This window comes from Pavona decussata, unplaced genomic scaffold, assembly GCF_977016875.1.
Source record: "Pavona decussata unplaced genomic scaffold, jaPavDecu1.1 SCAFFOLD_12, whole genome shotgun sequence".
Taxonomy (NCBI): Eukaryota; Metazoa; Cnidaria; class Anthozoa; order Scleractinia; family Agariciidae; genus Pavona; species Pavona decussata.
This window is the reverse complement of record NW_028145435.1, coordinates 750,667-771,506: the sequence shown is the minus strand read 5'-3', so window position 1 is coordinate 771,506 and position 20,840 is coordinate 750,667. Positions and strand designations below refer to the sequence as shown.

The 20,840-nt window shown below is 37.8% G+C and overlaps 1 protein-coding gene and 2 pseudogenes across 2 annotated transcripts; 2 read left to right on the top strand and 1 right to left on the bottom strand.

The window, feature by feature from the left end:
* Window positions 1–1,513: 1,513 nt before the first annotated feature.
* LOC146487932 (uncharacterized) lies at window positions 1,514–20,543 on the bottom strand. Of its 2 annotated transcripts, XM_085125553.1 has the most exons (8): window positions 20,503–20,543; window positions 19,815–19,957; window positions 15,745–16,089; window positions 14,783–14,932; window positions 13,527–13,649; window positions 11,875–11,997; window positions 8,570–8,818; window positions 1,514–1,902 (listed from the first exon to the last, which is right to left on the bottom strand). In XM_085125553.1, exons 3-8 carry the CDS (start codon window positions 16,058–16,060, stop codon window positions 1,574–1,576), a joined length of 1,290 nt encoding a protein of 429 aa, XP_084981679.1. In that variant the 5' UTR covers window positions 16,061–16,089; window positions 19,815–19,957; window positions 20,503–20,543; the 3' UTR covers window positions 1,514–1,573. The 2 variants fall into 2 exon arrangements, with proteins under 2 accessions (XP_084981679.1, XP_084981685.1); XM_085125559.1 differs by lacking the exon at window positions 20,503–20,543 and having other exon boundaries at window positions 19,815–20,098.
* Window positions 2,442–4,297, top strand: LOC146487934 (uncharacterized; annotated as a pseudogene).
* LOC146487933 (uncharacterized) lies at window positions 4,300–5,424 on the top strand (annotated as a pseudogene).
* Window positions 20,544–20,840: the final 297 nt, after the last annotated feature.

Here is a 20,840-nt window from a genome sequence, read left to right as displayed (position 1 = left end):
TGTTAGCATCGTATGCAGGATGACGTAGCACGTGTATTTATTTCGTAATTAGTTAAAAAGAATACAAGCAATGTAAGTACAATTTCTGTAAGTAGGTCAAGCAATGTAATGTAATGTAGTAATAGTAGTGTAACTCAAATAGTCATGTAACGTAGTATTGTTTGTACGTGTCGTTGCTATGAATAAAAAAAAAATAAATAAAAAAAAAAAAATGTAGTTTTTTTTCTACTAGTTAGCTACATAGGAACGACAAATAACGACAAATTTGCCACTTTACCTGTTTCACTAGTATCTGAACTACGTAATTATAATACCCGCAGTGCATCTTCTAATTAAATTTTCATAACTTCTTTCAGAACAAATCTAAGGAGATTTTGTCCAACCATAATAGGAAATTTTTTTTTGGAATAACATTCCTCAAACAGTTAAGGACAAACCTACTAAAAGAATGTTTAGGAAAGCACTCTATAAATGTTACCTTGCTCAATATTGATGATACATTCCTTGCTCATTATTAATGACACTTTACTTCAATTATTTTCGTTTCTCTTCGTTTTTTGTTTTCCTTTCGCTATATTTTTCTCATTTTTTTTCTATTCTACTTAGTTACTTTTCTTATCAATTTACTTTATTTAAAGGGGCACAGTATTAGTTTTACTAGAGGTACCCCTCTACTCTCCTCCCCCTATTTGAATTGAATTTGAATTGTATTTTTAAGCTGCATGTTATTCTTTTGTATTATTCTGTTATAGTCTATATTAATGTAATAGTAAGGGTGGAGAGTACAAATAAAAATGTCAAATGTCAAATATATACTAATGAAACTAGGGATACGGGATCTTATATAGCGTTGCGCTGTCATATTTTACGTGTTCTCCAGTGACATCGTCAAAATAGTGTAGTAGAGGAATAATAATTGTAATTAATTTGTACAAAGTAAAGTTCTGCCTTTTGTATTTGTGGACTGCTGCGAGAATGGCGCAGAAAAAAATGGACAGCTTTCAACCTAGATTGTTCTGGCGTGGAGAGCGGTCTAACTCAGTGCGTATGGCCTGTTCGCTCTATTAGTTTTCTCTTACGTCACCCCCGTTTTTTGCCATTTAGTCTGCAGAACAGGCGTCGCTTATTTATTTATTTATTTATTTGTTATTGCATTTTTCAGGCGAGCTGAGGCAATTGCGAGGCAAGCGCGCAGTGCAAAGTCACATACGACGGGAAGGGCGTGACTCGCGCTCCGCACTTTCCTCTGCTTGTTTATCCTCCCCCTAAATAAATAAATAAATAAATAAATAAAGAAAATAAAATAAAGCCAGACCCCTTCAGAGCAAACCAAACATACTGTGCCGCCGGTTAACCCAGTGAAAAGAAATGTGGCAAAAAAAGTAAAGACGAAAGAAACAAATCCCGATCTGCCACGAAAAGGGACCCACAGAGTTACTGTGGTTGTCTAAGTGGAAATGAAAAAGACAAGATACTATGGCGGGATCGGAAAAGCAGTCATCACCACTTTTAAACATAAAATATTTCAGGGGTCGGTCGGTTAAAGGGAAGCACAGTATATTTTTTGTTTGTCCTAAGTGGTTGTTTCGTAGAATACTTCAATATCAGTGGGAGTGAAAGTGTTGCTTCCCGCATAAAATGTACAGGAAGAATAAGATGAAGAATACCCTGGGGGTAGAGGGTAAGAGTGGCCACACCTGGTGTAAGAATTTCGGTTGTTCCCTGCGTTGTTTGATATGCGGATGTCGAATCCGCCACCAAATATTGGTCCTTCATTAGAGCATCTGTATATAGCGGAACTGGTCATCTCTGACTTGATCTGCACCTTAACAGGAGCGTAGCCATTGATGTTATACAGCGAGAATATAAATGATTTACTGGATGAAACATAACCGCAAGGACCTAGGAAAGGAAAACAAACACAGCTTACCATTATTGTGGAAATATATTTTTATATAGAGATAAGGGTTAGTTTCTAAAGAAACTGTAGTGTTGGGCCGGTGGGGGAGTGGAAACGAGTATTTGGTTTTATTATCTAAGGTAATTCTACCACCGTAGAGGGATTCTAGAGCTCTGGAATTTTTTTACAGTGGATAAGTCGCCTTATCAACTTAGTTAATAAAAACAAATTTATATTTCTTGTATTATTTATAATTACATATTACATGATTTCATTACATATTAGCCTAATTATATAATGTCATCCTCTAACAAAAATTAAATTCATAATTACTTATTTGCATAATACGTTACTGCTGTTTTATCTAAACGAGGATTAACCAAAAATAAGGAAAAGTTTAGTTGAGAAATGGGAAATTACTGCAAAGGTAACTATTGGCCAAATAAAGCGAAAACAATGGTGTCTTCTCATGAAGTCACAAAAATTTCGAAAACGAGGCGCTGTTATCTTGGAGGAGTGGAGGAGTGATGTTTTATTCAACATGGCGGCTACTGGAGCGTGTCCCTCTGAGAAGATAGCAAATGTCAACCTTATTTTGTCTACCTATGACGATTCATTACAGGGCAACATAAGGAGAAGATATATAGAAAAGTTATCTGTAATTGGCCTTGATCCTTTCCTTATTCCGCAAAAGAAATGCACTCCGGAATTCCTTCCGCCAGTTGACTAGTGTGATCTTTTGTCGTCTCTGGTGCTAGATACGAGTTTCTATACCAAGTAACAATTCAAGAACTTTAGAAGTTTGTTTGCTTACAATCATATGGTGTCAGTGTTTAATACAAGTGTGCTGGGACAAACGATTCGAGATAAATACGTGGTTCTTGCAAAAGTGAGACATTCGCAAAGAATGAATGATCCTCACGTGCAGCTGTGGATAATAGCAAACAAAGAAGGAACTGTTCTATCAGGGCACTGTGCTAGCTGTATGGCCGGACTGGGCAGGCGCGTAGGAGGGGGGGTTCGAGGGGTTCGAACGAACCCCCTTTGAAGATCAATAATGGCGGAAGAAAAACTTTTAAATAAAGTTCCTGTGGTCGAAATACATCAACCAAAGAAAAATAGAGATATAAACCCTTTCTTTAAGCCTTATGTCTTATCCTCAGTAAAAATAAAAATTGTCAAGAACCCTTGGAGATTAATTAAGTAATGACGTTTCATTTTTGCGGTAAAACCGCATCCGCCCGAAAAAGCCATAGAAAAGCAAGCTTTGTGATACGTTTTGTTCCCTGAATGCGATTCACTTCAAACTTAATAGTTCAAGCCTTGTTGAGTTTCACGCGCAATTACGTACAAGTTCGCCTGAGAACATTCACTTGTGAATGTGAACGTTCCATAAGTGCAATTAATGTGGAGGTTGAACAACTACATGAGGTGTACCATGGGAGAGAGTAGGCTGCCCGCCCTGGCTCTAATGCATATCAAATATGATATGCCTGTCAATCTTGAAGAGATAGTCAATTTGTTCGAAGGCCTACACCCGAGAATGATGCAGCTTACCAGCTTGGTGTATGACTATCAGCAGATCGAATAGCTATCAGAACTTGACAGGGCGCGGAATGTACATTGAACTTTCTTGTTTAAGTGGAAACAATTACGCCGTCGAAATGATGTATGTAGCTTAAAAAGCTGCTGTAAAACAAAAGTTGTGATTTGCCTAAAATGGGTCTCAAAATGCAGGAAATGAGGTTTCTGGGAACCTAGATTTTCAAAAATTTCCGGGGGAGCATGCCCCCGAACCCCCCTAGAAAGAGCGCCTCCGGCGCTCAGCAAGATTTGGGGCTCGACGAACACCCCTATCGAAACCTTAGCTACGCGCCTGCTGGGAGAATGCTGTTCTCATATTGCGAGTGTCCTTTTCTATATTGAAGTGTGGACGATATTAAATGGCAAGCAGATAAAATGTACCTGGCTCTTGCCTACTGCAGTCGAGCAAGTCGACTACACAAGGATCAAAGACATCAACTTTTTCTTCTGTAAGGAAACCTAAAACTATTTCCATTGAAATAGTTGATTCCCCAGTTAGTGAGCCAAGTCCTCCATCCCACACCTCCACACCCGCATGTCCAGAAGAGGGAATATCAGCAACACAAAAACCTTCTGTTGATGAACTGAATGCTTTTTTATCATTCTTTGAGTGAATGCAAAATTAAACCGGTATGTTTGAGTTAAATTCATCCGTTTAATGAATCATTTATTTCAAGCACAAGGGACATTAAGGCAGTTACAGACTTGTTTGATCCCAAATATCTATATTTGTCCTATCCTGAACTTGTTAAAGAGTGTTAAAAAGTTGATTTGAACCTATCTAATGAAGACGTTCAGTCAATTAAACAATAGCATGTGCCAACCCCATATGCGGCAAAATATCTACATTTCACCCTTCCTGTTTGGGCAACAAAGTTAACATGGTATTGCCCTCATTGTAGAAAGTTACCGCAATTTACAAGGCCATATTGCAAGAAATTGCCAGAAATGAAAGATCAGTTCCTAAGTGAGGCAGCAAAACTACAAACTATCTGCACATGTCATAAGAAAGCACAAGCAAATGACAAACTGTTGAAGAGTCACAATGAAAAGTGCTCTCACGGGAAATTTTTTCATTTGTCATGCATGGCATATAAACGTTTTCCAAGCAACGCTAGAACAACCTGGCTTTGCTATGAATGCAGGACTGTCACAGTTAAAAGTAGACCATCAACACCTGCCCCAAGTGATACCGATTTAGAAGCAGAATCAGCTGGAACACTCAAAAGGGAACCGTCAACACCCAGAAATATTGATGATGATAGTGATTTGAAACCAAAATCAACTGCAACACCCATCGACAGCAGTGCAAACACGATTAACATCCCACATGATACAAACCTTGAAGAAGGATCAACTTCAAGTTCCGACTCGGATGTTGTGTTTGTCAAAGAAACTGTTTTTACAAATGTTTAGAGCACTGGCTCACTGGGGACTTTGACTGATCGAGAATTTGCATTGTTTGAGGATCCTCGGGGCTGGTTAGATTGTTGCATAATCCATCAGGCACATATCTATCTTAAACAGCTAAATCCAAACACTGAGGGATTTCAAAGGCCAACTCTGGGTCCAATCAGAGCCTTTGATATTGTTGCTGGCTGAAGACTGGAGGTAACCACTGGATTTGTTTAAGTTCAATAGGTTGCACTAATGGCCATGTTAATTTATATGACAGTTTTTTTCATGATGTTGTCCGTGACGACATTGAAGAACAAGCGGGAAGTCTACTCGGGCAGGAATTCGGGGTTAACGTTGTCCCCGTTCAGCAGCAACTTAATGGATCTGACCGTGGGGTATTTTCTATAGCTTTTGCCACAAGCCTTATTTTTATGCAAGACCCCAAGACTATTCAATTTGACATCCCGAAAATGTGTCCCCACTTGTCAAGATGTTTAAAGTCTGCTAGAATGGAACCATTTCCAACGGTTGACCTTCCATAATGGCCCATTTTGTCTAACTTTTTGTTCAAATGTACATACCAGTATAGATACTCTCATTGTTATTAACTATTTGCTACAACCTGTCATTATTCATCACAGTAAAATTTCACTGATTTCCAGATAGTAAACATTTAAATCCGAGTAGTGAATGAATGTTAAGGTAGAATGAATGGGATAAGTCATCTTCAGTGCAATTTTCAAATATTTCAGTGCATATATTTTTTCATCTTTTGGACTAAAAAATACTGACAATACTCTATCGAAACATATAGGTGCATGGAATAAGATTCTAAGTGATTCTTCATGTTCAGTTCTCCTTTTCTTTCAAGAACTTAAAAGAGTGAAGACAATTCAGAAGGAGATTCTATCTGTCAGTATCAAAGTCACCTCAGCCTATTTTCTTTTCAATTGACAATATGGTTAACTTTTTAAGGTTGAGTGGAAGCATTTTTTCCAAAAGCTAGAAATATACTTTCACTCTTGCTGCCTCTTTTCACTCCAATTTTACACAAGTGGATCACACCATCCATGAGATAATATCTTTGTTGACCATTGTATTCACTGAATAACCCAAATTACAGTAACTGTCATTGGTGGAAGCACGGCTGGGGCTGACCATGTTTTGGTATCTACTTAATAATAAAAAAAATTGGGTTTGCTTAATACAGTGCTATTAAGTTTCGGGCTAACTTTATTAATTTTGTTAGACCACTGACCGGTCACTCAGTGAAGAACTCAATCAAAATTAACGATACGAGGACAAAGGTTGACAAGGGCAGCACGTACTCTGATTATCTTATCAATCAGTGGAATTTTGCTTTTGTCCTCGGAGTTGCACATGAGGTAGTCTGTTGACAGGGTACTTTGTAAGATCGTATATTTTTGTCTCAGAATTCCTATCACTCTCTCCACATAAATTCTGACATTGGCATTTTGCGTGTCTTTTCTACATCGACTGGATCTACTGGTTTTTGCCCCTGGTAAATGCAGGTATGTTAAGTTCTGCTTGGTGGAACCACACCTGCTCATGAACAGTAAAGCCTCTATCTGCGAGGACAAGATCCCCTGGAAGTAATTTTTTAAAACAAACACAGTTCTCTGTTAGAAACCTGTCTGAAGTATGTCCCCCCAGGCCTCACTTACAAACGATATTCAGTTCCTTGTGGTGTTATTCCAATCAACACTTTTGCTGTGTTATGACGCTTGTAGTCATAAAATTTCTGTGCCCTAGCTAAAAGATTTGATGGTGTATCAATAAATATCTACAAAAAGTCGATGATCACACTTGTTTTCAGACCAAAAGAATTCATGAAACATTTGGCATTGTTCTTTGAAGCTGTTCTCGGCTTGGCCAGGAAATTAAAGGTGATAAAAGAACATCCATAATGGTTAACCACGTGAGGAAAATACGTGAAACAACAGGTCCTGAAACATGAAAGCGGTAAGCAAGGTTTTAAAGTGTGGAACAGCCAGCCGTAGTTTTATCAATACCAGAACAAACTCCTGAAATTTACTCAATTACAGGGAGCGTCTGATGACATGTGGCGAAACAAAAGAGAACGTTTTCATTAAAACTTCAATCGAGTGCAAACCAGTATAAAAACGAAACATATCCCTCGAAGAAATCCTGTTAAGTTCAAACACGGTGGATTTTTCCGGCAGCCAAGGTTTCGGTGTTTCAAACATGTAGTAACAGTCCTCTGTTTGAGTGCACCGTGAAAATGTGAACTCGCTTGGATCAGTTTGCGTGACAATGCTATTTTCATTCTCCTCCTTATCCACAGTCGCAGCCAAATATTCTTCTCCTTCAACCTCGAATGAATATCCCGGATTCGCTCTCCGTCCCGTCCCGATTCACCTTCTTTCGGTATTTTTACTTTAACAGCCTCCTGTTTCTCGCGTTCCCTCACACGTTTACGTCTTTCTGTTAGCCTCTGGGCCCTTTCTTGTTGTCTTTCTAGTTTGTCCGCAGAGTTATTCAACTTGTTATGTCCCAGATGCAAGCTTGGAATCCAATATGGATTAAATTTATCCCAAAGGGACGCTGCTTTTCCTGAGTGAAAGTGAATACCGCAAAAACGGTCGTGCTCAATGATCCTTCCTGTCAAGTCATCACGACTTATGGCTGCTTACCATATCGTTTGTCGTTCAGTCGCCAAAATTTCCGTATGGTCGCCTTGACTAGTAATAATTTTCGGCACTCTACAAAAACTAAGGTCTGGACGCTTATTTTCTTCGTTAGAACATCTGACGACGAAACAAAACGAAGGCATCGCGTGAGATTTACTCCCCCAACATGGCGACAAGCAATTTTTCGCCTACGTCATAGTCATATGACCGAACAGACGCTATATTACAAAAGAAATCATTTTTTTTATTTTTAATTTGTTGTTATTGTTTCACTCGATCCTTAGAACGTTTCTAGAAGACTACGGAAACAAATGTTGTACCGCCAAGTGGACACGGCTGAAATGTTGATTTAAGATTTAATCCAGATAAGGAAAACAAAATCCCTCCAAGCCTCGCTCTTTGTATATCTTGTTCGTAAATTTTCCTTTTTTCTTTGACGTCACTGGATAGAAATATAAAATCGCACTAAACGAGCCTAAGTAGCCCACACGGCCGGAGATTAACCCGGTTTCTTTAGCAGAAACAACAAGTTAGTCTGCTTGTTGGTTTTCACGTTTTTTAAAATTGCGCATGCAATAAGAAGTTTGAGTCACAAACACTTAGATATGACCATGGTCATCCCCTGTCATAAATAGCCAATTTTTCTTGCTCGATGTTTATACATCCTTTTTAGACCGAAAATAACAAGGTAAAAGCAGTGTAGCGCATCGAAAAATAATCGGCTTTGTTGGTAGCTTGCGTTGCGGTTGTTTCCTAATTTTACAGCGCACGAAAGCTTTCGGAGAGAAATAAAAAAAAAAACCGAAAAAGAAAAAGGAAAATAAATAAAACTGGAGCTGTTTTCCCCTTCAGCCTTCACGAGCCTCCTGCGCCCTTGGAAATGAAAAAACTACTACGCGGGCCACTTTGTTGGTAAACGTTTTTGGCTGACTACAGCGAATCCATGAATCTGATCGTTTAATATTTAATCCAGAACAATACAACAAACTGAGCGCTACCATAAAATGATACTTACTTGAGTACCAAGACACGTCAGTGTATCCACCAAATATGTATTTGTCGACTTGTATTATAGTCACAGTGGGACCCTTTCCATCACAGTTGCTGTGAAATGTAGATGATGCCCAGCCATCTGTCTTAGCATGCCAACACCTCATAAACTTACTCCGGGATAAATTCTGGAGGACGGGGACTAAATAAGATTTCAATTTGTCCAGGTACTTGGTGTCGAGGGTGCCAAGAATGGAAGACGCATTAAGAGGACCTAAACAAAAGGTCAAAGTTCAATCTTTGAAGAGACAGACTTAAAAAGGTTTTCTTAAAGTATGCGTAGCAAATCGCCAACACCCCCACTCATTGATGCTATGACTGCTATAGTATGTATGTATGTATGTATGTATGTGTGTATATATGCATGCATGCATGCATGCATGCATGCATGCATGTATGTATGTATGTATGTATGTATGTATGTATGTATGTATGTATGTATGTATGTATGTATGTATGTATGTATGTATGTATGTATGTATGTATGTATGTATGTATGTATGTATGTATGTATGTATGTATGTATGTATGTATGTATGTATGTATGTATCTATTAAGTATACACTTTCTTCGCATTTGTTCCCACATTTGTGGAAAGAGATTGTTTTTTACTAATATTTTGGATATTCCTTAACACGTTGTCTAGTAAATATGCGTTATTGCCCAAGCGTGAGGTCAAGATGGCTGGATATTGGCCAAGTTCTTTTTTTGAGTTTTTATGGACCGAGACGAAGAATATTAAAAACGAAGTATCAAAAATTAAAAACGTGAGCTTCTTCGGTGAACTTGAGGAAAACACTTTTATGAACTGCTCCGGCTAGACACTTAACGCAACTTTCACTACGCTATGATTTAAATACAGTCATTGCAAACCTAGAGAACTTATCAATTTAGCACTCGACTTGAGACAATAAGTTTTACAAAATCAATCTGTCTAAACACAGAGCAACTCACCGATTCAACTCACATTCACTGTAGCTGAAACAAATTTTTCACTACACCAGCATGATTCCATTCTCTTTCCTTTCCTTTAGGTAAATGTTGAGAGTTAAACGAACATTTTTGTGAGCATTTTCCCCCAGAACAACGAGAAAATCGAAGAAAAGATTGCATTGTTGCTTGGGATTAAACTTTCGATGCCAAGCGGACGGGCAACGGGTAATCGCGAGCGGGCAAGATAGCTTCATCTTGCCCACTCGGGTAGCCAATCACAGCAAAGGATTTTACTCATCTTGCCCGCTCGCGGTGCCAGCCATATAATAATAGCAATTAAAACACTTACTCCCGAGAATGGCAGCCATTAAATTGTATTGTGGTCTGTCTTACAAAATGAAATCAGTACGATCTAGATGTATTTCTTAGTTGTTTTTGAAAAACACTTTTCACTCGAGCTTAATATGGTGTGATTATAGCCATCATCACGTATAACAAATAATATATACAGGAAAAAGTTTTTAAATTTCATTGTATGCTTTTCGCCTTAGGGCTTGAAAAATGGAAACAATCTTATCTCTGACATAATAATATTGTTTTCATTTTTTCGCGCTCTTAGGCTCTCCTTGTGGGAATAAATGTCTTTTGTTCTCCGGATTTGCAAGGTCAGTCGAATGGTCGTTTATTCGGGCAAGTTCGGTCATTTGTTTCCCATTCATCTCGTTTATTTTTTAGTTTGGCTTTGTAGTTTTATTTTTTCAACTCGCACTCGTGTTAGCGCCGTAGATTAGTCCGTCTCTGCCGAGTGTATATGCGGGTTAAGTTGATCCGACGTAAGCTCTCTCGATGAGCATTTAGTTGTCTTAATTATCGTGTTGAAATATTGTTTAAATAATTAAAAAAAATGAAAGCTGACTAGTAAAATTATCCAGCTTTGTTACAAAACGTTTTCACTGGGTAATTATGATATCGGTAGCGGCTTCTTTTAGTTCTCAGCCATCAATTGTCAAATTCTACTGTCAATCAACTCGCCCTGACAGAAGTGGATCCAGAAATGTCCCCAGCAGGAAATTGGAAGATGAAGGAGTGTTGTTAGAGTGTAACAAAGAGTCACTCAGTCGGTCAGTTACTGACATAAGTATTCAATCAAGTATTTAGTCGAGTCAGACCAGGTCTTCCAGTAAGCGATTAGTTTAGTTCGGTTAGTGAGTCATTTGTTCAGTCAGTCATTTAGTCACGAGTCCGTCAGGTAGGCAGCCATTCAGCGAGATATATATTTAGGCATCTAGTCAGACATTCCGTTGTTAAATCGCTCATAAAGGTGATTGGTCGGTAGTCAGTCCGTAAACCAGTCACTCAGCCAGTTTATAATTTTGTCAGTCAGTCAGTCAGTCAGTCAGTCAGTCAGTCAGTCAGTCAGTCAGTCAGTCAGTCAGCCAGTCAGTCAGTCAGTCAGTCAGTCAGTCAGTCAGTCAGTCGGTCAGTCAGATAGTGAGTCAGGTAGCGAGGCTGTGAGTCATTCATTCATTCATTCATTCATTCATTCCTTCATTCGTTCGTTCGTTCGTTCGTTCGTTCGTTCCTTAGTTCCTTAGTTCCTTCCTTCCTTCCTTCCTACCTTCCTTCTTTCCTTCTTTCCTTCCTTCCTTCCTTCCTTCCTTCCTTCCTTCCTTCCTTCCTTCCTTCCTTCCTTCCTTCCTTCCTTCCTTCCTTCCTTCCTTTATTCACTCAAGCTGATAAAAAGCTAACTAACAAGCATAAAACTCGCGGAAGTCAATTAACGTGATAAGAATACGCAAGAGACAATTCATTTTATGGAATGATTTTTGAAATTTATTTTTATTGTGCGTACGGAATCAACGATAGTTTATTGTCAATGCAAGTTCTTAACGACCGCCTGTAATTCAAAACCGCTTGCACTCAAAGGTCACGTAATTATATTTCTTCACTGTCATGTAACGTGAACTTGGGCTGCCTTTGTGTGTTAAGGCGAAGGTCAGCCCATGATCGGCTATAATACAGCAGGTGCACCCTTCATGGATTTACCCGTTTATCTCTCCTGGAGGCCTGACTACGAAAGATAGTGAGAGTGCGGGTTTGGCTATCGATAGATTGGTCAGTAGATTGGTTGTATGTTGTACTGATATTGTGTATCTACCCTGCAGTTTTAATAAATGAATTGCAATCTCGATGGTCATCCTCTCTTGCCGTTGATTGAAATTGAAATTAATGGTTGGTAATAGAGATGACAACCATTGCATAAAAAGGTGCTAGTTTACAGCATTCACGGTTTTGTTAGCATCTTTTTGATATAAATTAACGAAAACGACTTCTCACCGTTACAAGTTTTTCCATCTCCAGTAAAACCGGTTTTGCAAGAACAGAGATAAGAGCCTTGCGTATTTTGGCAGTTCGCATTGACGTCACAAATGAGGGTAAAAGCACTGCATTCGTCAATGTCTAAGAAAGCAAACAGCAATAAAAGCATTATAAAATCAGAGTTAGGTTATGAATATGACGAAAACAAACAATAAAACAACTGATACCTTTCAAAATTCTCTCTTACTGACAACTACACAAAAGAGCATACGGTTAAAGAGGCGCCGTTATGGCGATTTTGCTGTATTTTGATTAAAACTGCTCAACGTTTGACAAAGAACCTTTTTTCTAACATGAAATTGCTATTACAGGAAAAATATTATAAACTAAATTCGATTTTGAGACGGCATTACGGCTTCATATTGACGGCGTTGGGAGAATATATATTCTGTATTGGGCTCCGTCGCTTCGCGACTCCCCCCAATACGGAATATATTTTCTTTCAACTAGCCGTCATTATAAAGACGTAATGCCGTCTCAAAATCGAATTTATTTTTTTTATCGCGATAGTAACATTTTGTTGGAGAGAGTAAACGGATAAAGTACAAAAAGTGGGCTGATTGTAAGAGAAATTCTTACTTCAGTCAAACTGTAGCCATGGTAATATCAGTGTGCGAAATTTTATTTGTCCGGGCGGGTTGTTTGAATTTTTGGCGTTAATTTTATGTCAAAACAAAGAAAATGCAAAACTTTACAGTCCATAAAGCACTTATCATTGATGAAAGAGACGAGCTAGTAAGTTTGAACATTTTACCAGCAAATTTTATTGAAAATTTTTTACCGCCGCAAGATAAACAACAACATGAAAACAGTGATAAATAAAGCTCACAAACAGAAGCAAGAATGAAAAGAGCAACCATACTAATACCCCAAAAAACAGAGCATTGTTATTCTAGCTTAGATGCCGTAGAGATTTAAAAATTTGAACGAAACCAAGCCGCGAAGAATACTGTAAAAATTACCGAATCTGCCGTTCGGCAAGAAGATCAAATTGACAGACTTGAGCCATGAAAGAGAACGCAGCAGAGCTCTTGAAGCAATTTATACTAGAGATAAGAGACGTCAGAAAAGAAACAGATCCTTTTGATTTGAAAATGCCATAATTTGTTGGAATTTAAGGTTATGTTATTTACCGTGGCCGTTTTCACACTTAAGAAAGTCTTTTATTCATCGAATTTATAATCACTCTTTTTCGCTTACCTTCAAGAAAAAAGTTGTATCCCGCTGTATATGGTACATGTTCACCATTCAACGTCGCATGTTCATTCACAGAAGTAAAATTTTGACCGGTGGGCGTTAAACCCATTTAATTGCCTTGCTGTAATGACAGTTTTTGAGCCAATCAGAAACTGTCATTTTGAGACGACATTATCGCAAAATAACGTCGTCTCAGCGCAATGAGAAGATCCCCCAGGATCGCGATAATAGGGAATTTCTCTAACAATAACAAACCATAATCGGGTTTTAACGAATTTTCTACAATACACAGTGAGAACTTGAGTTACAGGCAGTCGTCGAGAATTTGAAGGTTTTACAAGACTTTGTAAGAAAATAAAATACCCTTGTTCCCAAACTTCAAATAAAGCTATTCTTCAACATTCACTTCTCACCGTTGCAAGTTTTTCCATCTCCAGTAAAACCGGTTTTGCAAGAACAGAGATAAGAGCCTCGCGTATTTTGACAGATTGCATTGGCGTCACAAATGAGGGAGGACACACTGCATTCGTCAATGTCTGAGGAAGCAAACAGCGATAAAAATATTATAAAATCAGAGTTGAAATTTATACAATAAAGAATTGAAAAATTGTCAAATACTTGTGAAATGTTCGTGGCTAGTCTGACGCGCAGTTTCGTCTCGGCCAATTCTCTATTGTATAAATTTCAACTCGTGTACGTGCGGTTGGGAATCCTTCTGCGATAGAGGGCCAGACTGCTAACATCTTGAATTTGCGAACGGGACTTTGAGCGCGATGCTCAACGAGTTTGCCTACAAATTCTGAAGGTCTTTGAAGAGTCTCTTGGCCGAGACGAAACGCCGCGTCAGACTAGCCACGAACATTTCACAAGTATTTGAAAATCAGAGTTAGGCTACAAATATGACGGAAAACAAACAATAAAACAATACCTTACAAAATTCTCTCTTACTGACAACTACACAAAAGAGCATACGAGGACTCATTTCTTTAAAGAGGCGCTGTGACGGTGATTTGCTGTATTTTGGTCAAAACCGCTCAGTCAAATTTTTCACAAAGAACCTTTTCTTTTTCTTATAAGAAATTGCTATTACACGAAGAAAATATTAGAGGATTTCTCTAAGAACAACAAACTATAGTCAGGTTTTAAAGACTTTTCTACAGTACACAGGAAGAACTTAAAAAAATTGGCAAAGTTTCCATCAAAGCCATCCGCACGCAAACATAACCAATACTAGTTTCTGTGCACTAGTAGGGTTCAATTGTTAACAAAACCGAACCATTATTTTGACTATTTGATCGATTCAAATATATTTTTTGGTTATTCAAAGTGACACAAAAAAATAGGTGACACTGCCCCTTTAAAAGCGATTTAATTTATATTCTGTTATCGGTTTACTTCTTTATCAGCTTTCAGCTGAGCTGTAATCACAGTATTTTTGAATGTCACAATAATTGTAAAAGAATAGAAAAATAAACACTGCTTCACGAATGAAATGACTATGTAATATTTGTCAAAATTTGTCCTGCAGTTTGGTCTTGGTTTTGGTCTTGGGATTCCTGTCCAGATTTTTTTCTTGGGAGTCGGCTCATGATCATCGAGTTTCTGCACGATACCGACGTTCTAGTTCACAAGATTTTATTCACTAAACCTTTTCCTCTTATTAATGTACCTTCCGTCACCATGTTGCAGTGAAAAAGAATTGCCTTTCCAGGTACGACTGAATCAATCCAGTATTGTCCACTATCGGCTTTTCCTGATTCACTCGCCTTGATTTCTGAACAAGATTCGGCTGGCAGCTCAGGAATAGACCCGAGAGGAACTGTAGAGGAACAATGTTTCAATAGTAACGTCTGTTTATTATTCTGGGAGTTTTAAACTACATTATTTGTATTTGTATGTGGCTTAGACTTCGACTGTATCAGTTTTGCAAAGTAAAGGTTCAAAGCACTCAGGCAAACACTAAAGTTCCATGTACACAAGGAAATGCTCTTGTAATAAGATTACTTTGACAAAACTTTGACAAACTGTTATAGTACATGAGAAAATTTGCCAAAATTTTCGTGACGTTAACGTCTCTTTTGAAGAGCTGGTATACCTATTTATTTACTCCATATGTCTGCTCGGTTGCAAGCAACCGTACCCAAAAATCTGTAGGGGATCAGTTTCACAGAAATTGTGTTGCTGCGTCGGTAGCGGGCGGAAACGAATGTTTGTTTTTATTAGCAGGGTTGATAAGATAAAGAGATTCGAGTGCTGACTTTTCGAGCTTACTCCTTCGTAACAGCGAATCGATCGCATTTTTAGACCATTTGAAGTTAGTTTAATTTTGTCGTCTATGTTAATGTTGCCTAACAAAGTAATCAAAGATTCTCCCATGATACCAGGAGACTCTTGATTCGGTAAATGATGAGAACCGTTTACCACATTTTACATAAACTTCTTTCCAAATCTGTGGAAACTTTATCCTGGAACCGAATGGTGGACCCTAGGAACGAGATTAACTGTTTTGTGTTCAACTCCATAACTTCCTCAAGGGTAACCGCAAAGATTTCTGAAAATCTTTAAGGCCCATTTTGGAAAATTTACTAAAAGTTGTGCGAAAGTTTTTTTTTTCTACAATTTTAAACTTACCTCTTTTCCAGTCTCTTCCGAAGTAATATCTGTCAGAGTTTGGAACATAATCCTCAGGCCGGGCTTCTTTGGTGCGATTATTCAACTCGCAAATTCCTTCCGAAATGACGAAATTGAAGCTTTGGCATCTGTTTTCTTGACGACACACAAACAAGCACTCGTGTCCTATTGCTGCCACCGTCTTCTTGTAGATGTGTCGTTGTAACATCATTCCGAGGACGGACAGTTCAGCTCCACACTGTTGTTTAGTCGCAAAAACTTTATAGACCAAACCAAGCAGTGAACTTAGGTACAGAAGCTGTGTAAACGCAGCCATTTTGTTCCACCCGTCGAAACCCGAAATACCTGCAATGACCACGCAATTCATTGAGATTCAACTAAACGTAGTTGCATATGAGCCACATGGCAACGACGTATTGTAAAATTCTGCATATTTATAAATTACACTGCAGGGTTATTTGAAGTCACTGTGTGAGTAAACTTCCAGTTTACTAAAAATACAGAGTACTGTTTTACTCAATTTATGAGTAGATAACCAGTTTACTCAAAATAAAAAGTCAGTATGGATGCATTTTTCCTGATTAGTTTTACCTTCAAATTTGAGTCAATTTTACTCAAAAGCTGATTAGTTTTACTCATGCTGCTGAGCAAGTTAACTCACCCAGAGTAAACTTACTCAATATCACGAGTATTAATTACTCAACATTTCTGCTACAGTTTACTCGCTATAATGGGTCACTGTGGATGCAACGATTTACTCTCAATTTTGAGTTCAGTTTACTCGGATTTTTTTTTGCTGTAAATTCGATTCTGTGGATGAACCCCTCGAGTTTGTAGAAACTAGAACCCCTTTGGTGTTTTAAGTTTAATGCAGAGAACTTTGAAAGAGCTTTACAAGGGACAAGGACGGAGCCCGCTTCTGCTTCTACTTTTTCCTGTAGTACTGGCGCAGTTGAAAGAAAAGCATTTCTTGTACTTTCAATGAAAAGTTCTTCTAACAATTTCCTTTAACGTACCGACCACTCAAACGGAAGCTGCTGAGCTGTACTTTTATTTAGACGAGGTCCGAGTGTCAATATTTTGCAAAATATATGTTTTTGTCGCTTGATATTAGATGGTTTTGGAAACGAACGATAACAGGTGCATAGCCTTAAATGATGACACTAAGTTTGGCATTTTTTTGGGTTTTGTTTCATTAACGTCATGAGGATGAAATCCTTACATGTGGCAACAAAAAGAAGAAGCTACTGATAAGCGCATTTTCAGTGTCGATTGATAATTTGGATTTTCTTGGCATTCTTTGAATTAGAAAGCTTAAAAGGTCTACAAATAATTCAAACCCGAACTCCAATAAAGTTAAATGCTTGTGTCGTTTATACCGTTCTAATGTTATAAGGTGGAGATTTAAATCCTGTTTTGAACGTGTCAGGCATTTTTGAAATAATAGTCCCAAAGTGCATATCAAGCAACACCCCCTGCTATTATATCAACAAAGCTATACATCTTGTTTCCAAAGCAAACGCTGAAGATAACTCAAAGACCAAAGTTAAATTCAAAGGAACTTGTTTGACACTCAGCTGGTGATCATCAGATATTCCATTGTCTTATTAATTTAGAAGTCACTATGAAGTACCAACTTTGCACGCGTTCAATTGAGATACACAACCGCCTCGACGAGATAGTTCCACACAAACGGTTGAAACTCTGCCGCAAGCAACCGACCTGACGATGTCCGACTTCAGAAAGGTGTCCGTTTTAAGAATGCAAATTTTGACATTTTTGGAATGATAGTTTGAAAGTACATATCAAGAAACACCCCCCCGCTGTTATATTGACAAAGCTAAAAGACGAAAGTGAAACAAACAGCTTCTTTCAAATTTTGGTACACGTACATGCCAGTAATTTTGAGACATCCGAGTAAACACGGAACCTGAAGAAAACAGATACTTATAAGGCCTAATTTACTTTATATTCAAGTGGGGCTGAATGCTATTCAGCCTCAGAAAGAATAACAAGAATCTCCGTAAGCCAGCCAAACAATCAGACAATGAGGGCTCCATAGCAACCATGCATCTTTTTAAAAGTCTTCATTTCAATAAATCAATTATTGGCCGAAAACGAGGAGAAATGTTTTATCTACACAAGATTTTTGATGTCCAAAGTAATGTATATATTTCTTGGACGACCTTCGAAAACGGATTGAGCTACTCAGCTGTACTTTCATCTAGGTGCGGTCCGAGTGTCAATATTTCGCAAAATAAATGTCTTTGTAGCTTGATCTTGGACGGTTTTGGAAGAGAAAGGGTAATGGGTGTCTGGCCTTGAATAGTGACACTAAGTTTGACAATTTTATTTTGTGTGATGATGTATTTAAACAACGTCATGTGGACGAAACCCTTACGCGTGATAACTAAAAAGAGAAGATACTCAGTAGCACATTTCATATAACAGTTTGAGTTTCGATTGATAATTTGGATTTTCTTAATATTCTTCAAATTAGAAGGGTTAAAAATATTTCAAATCCAAACTCCATTAACGGTGACATTCTTGGAGCTGTTTATCCCGTTCTCGTGTCTAAAGATGAAGATTTTAATCCTCTTTTGAACGTGTAACGAAAACAAGGCGATAGTTACAACTTTTCCACAAATTAACGTTTCTAAACCAAAAAACGAAACAAGACCACAGTTCTTTACCTCAATTTCCTTAGCTGGTGTATGTTTTTACGAACTGCAGTTCTGTATTAAAGAATTTACAGGAACTTGTTTGACACTCAGTTGGTGATCATCAGATATTCATTGTTTTGTCTACTCAAGACTAATAATGTCCATCATGATGTTTTTTTTTTTTTTCGAAGACCCTCGAAAACGGATTCTTTTTGATTGCGACAGAAATACAATTAAGAACATGATTTTGACGTTCTTAAGTGAAGATTACTGTGTTCATAGTTCCCGGAGATTTATGCCCTTACCACGAAATTGACTTTACTTTGGGAGGATTTGAACCCACGACCTCTGGAAATTAAGATATGAAAGTGGCGGCAATGAGGATATAGAAAACACCGTTGTTTTTTGTGTTTGGGTTTGCGTTGTCTACTCCCTCACTGAAACGACTAATAAGGATCTTCTCAATTTATTCTTTAAATACTGCCTTGATTAACCAGCTCCATGCATAGCTTTGTTCCCAAAAAATACAAATTTAGGGCCAGTCTTATTTCAAGGTATTCTTCAATTTTCTTGGAATTCACGGTTTAATTCCAAATGCGTTCATAAGCTACACATTTGTTCATCTTTAAGAACATTTTTTCTTTTAAAAACCTGAAATGCTTAAGCTTTAAAGTTGGTTTATCAAAATTCGTTGAAACGTTTCTAATGGATCATACCCCTCTTACCAGCAAATTTAAGAACTCTTTGGTTGCCATGTTTACTTAAGTTTCATTAAATCACTCAGGGCTGGTGTCAAAGAGTGTCATGGCGAGTTGCATTTGGAAATCACTGAATGCCTAACGAACACTAGGCTTACTATCGATTCAGCCTTACCAAAAGGTACCCTTCAATTTTCTTGAATTTTGTTTAATCTCAAACGCATTCTTGAGCTACATATCTTGTCATCTATACGAACAGTTTTTCTTTTTACAAACCTGTAAAACTTGACCTAAAAAGTTCATTTATAGAAATTCGGTGAAACTTTTGTAATATATTTTTTCCTCCCACCAGCAAGTTGAAGAACTCTTCCTTTCTCGTGTTTATTGAATTAATAGGCCTGTGACAAAAAGTATCATAGAGAGTGGCATTTCGAAATTCACTGAATTCCGCACAAGGACTAGCCTTACTATCGATTCAATTTTTTTTCGTTAATGGTTTAATACATTTTGTTAGGGAAAAAAGAAGTAACGTTGTTAAAAGGCAGAATATAATTTAACACTCCGCCGTTTATAGTTTACTTAGTTAAGTTTTGAAGACGGTTTGTCGATCTCACTAAACTATTCCAGCGTTATACGTTTTGTGTGCCATGGGCACAGAGATCAGTTTTTCACCCTGAAGGAAATTTAGTTTATCTAGTATTGTTCTTACCTTCGAGTCTGTGGATGAATCCCTGAAGTTTGTAGAAACTAGGATGCTCGCACTGACTCAAAAATTTCAAGAACTTTCCAAAAGCTTACAAGGTTCAAGAACGGAGCCTGCTACTGCTTCTTATTTACTCCATAGCACAAGCGCTGTTGAAAGAAAAACATTTATCGTACTTTCAAGGAAAGTACTTCCAACAATTTCCTGTAATGTGCCGACCTCTCAAACGAAAGCTGCTGAGGTGTACTGTTATTGAGGTCGGTCCGAGGGTCAATATTTCGCAAACTAAATGTCTCTGTTGCTTGGTGCTGAATGTTTTTTGATGAGAAAGGATAACAGGTGTATGGCCTTAAATGGTGAAACTATGTTTGGCTTTTTTTCTTTTGGTTTTCTTTCATTAACTTCATGAGGATGAAATCCTTACGTGTGGCAACAGATAGAAGAAGCTACTGATTAGCACATTTTGTAAGTCGATTGATAAATTAAATTTTCTTGATATTCTTTGAATTAGAAAGCTTAAAAAGACTTGAAATAATTCAAACCCGAAGTCAAATAAAGTTAGATTCTTGAGGCTTTTATCCTGTTCTCATGTTATAGGGTGGAGATTTTCAGTCAAAAACTAGGCTATATAGTTGCAGCTTGTCTACAAATCAACGTATCACAAGCGAAGACGAAAGTTGACGAAAGTTCTTACCTCAATTTCCTCAGCTACTGTTTGCGTTTTAACCCACTGCATTTGCTAATTGATTCTCTCGTTTTTGAAATCATAGTTTTAAAGTGCGTAACAAGAAACACCCCTGGTCAGTTATATTAACAAAGCTACACCTGTCGTTTCCGAAACCGGAACGCTTAAAACAACTCAAAGACTTAAGTTGAATTCACAGGAAGTTGTTTGACTCTCAGCTGGTGATCATCAGATATTCAATTGTCTTGTAATTAACAAGTCACTATGAAGTAAAACACGTTCTAAAACCTTGCGTTGTATTTTAAAATAGCCCGACTCTGGTAAAAAATGCGGCACTTTTATCGTAT

Coding starts and splice junctions, on each gene's coding strand:
- LOC146487932 (XM_085125553.1), bottom strand. CDS start 16,060: ATGGCTGCGTTTACACAGCTTCTGTACCTAAGTTCACTGCTTGGTTTG. Junction 8,819..11,874: donor AGATGGAAAAACTTGTAACG/GTGAGAAGTCGT, acceptor CCTTTTGTTTAG/GTCCTCTTAATGCGTCTTCC. Junction 1,903..8,569: donor TGACGTGTCTTGGTACTCAA/GTAAGTATCATT, acceptor TTCCTTTCCTAG/GTCCTTGCGGTTATGTTTCA.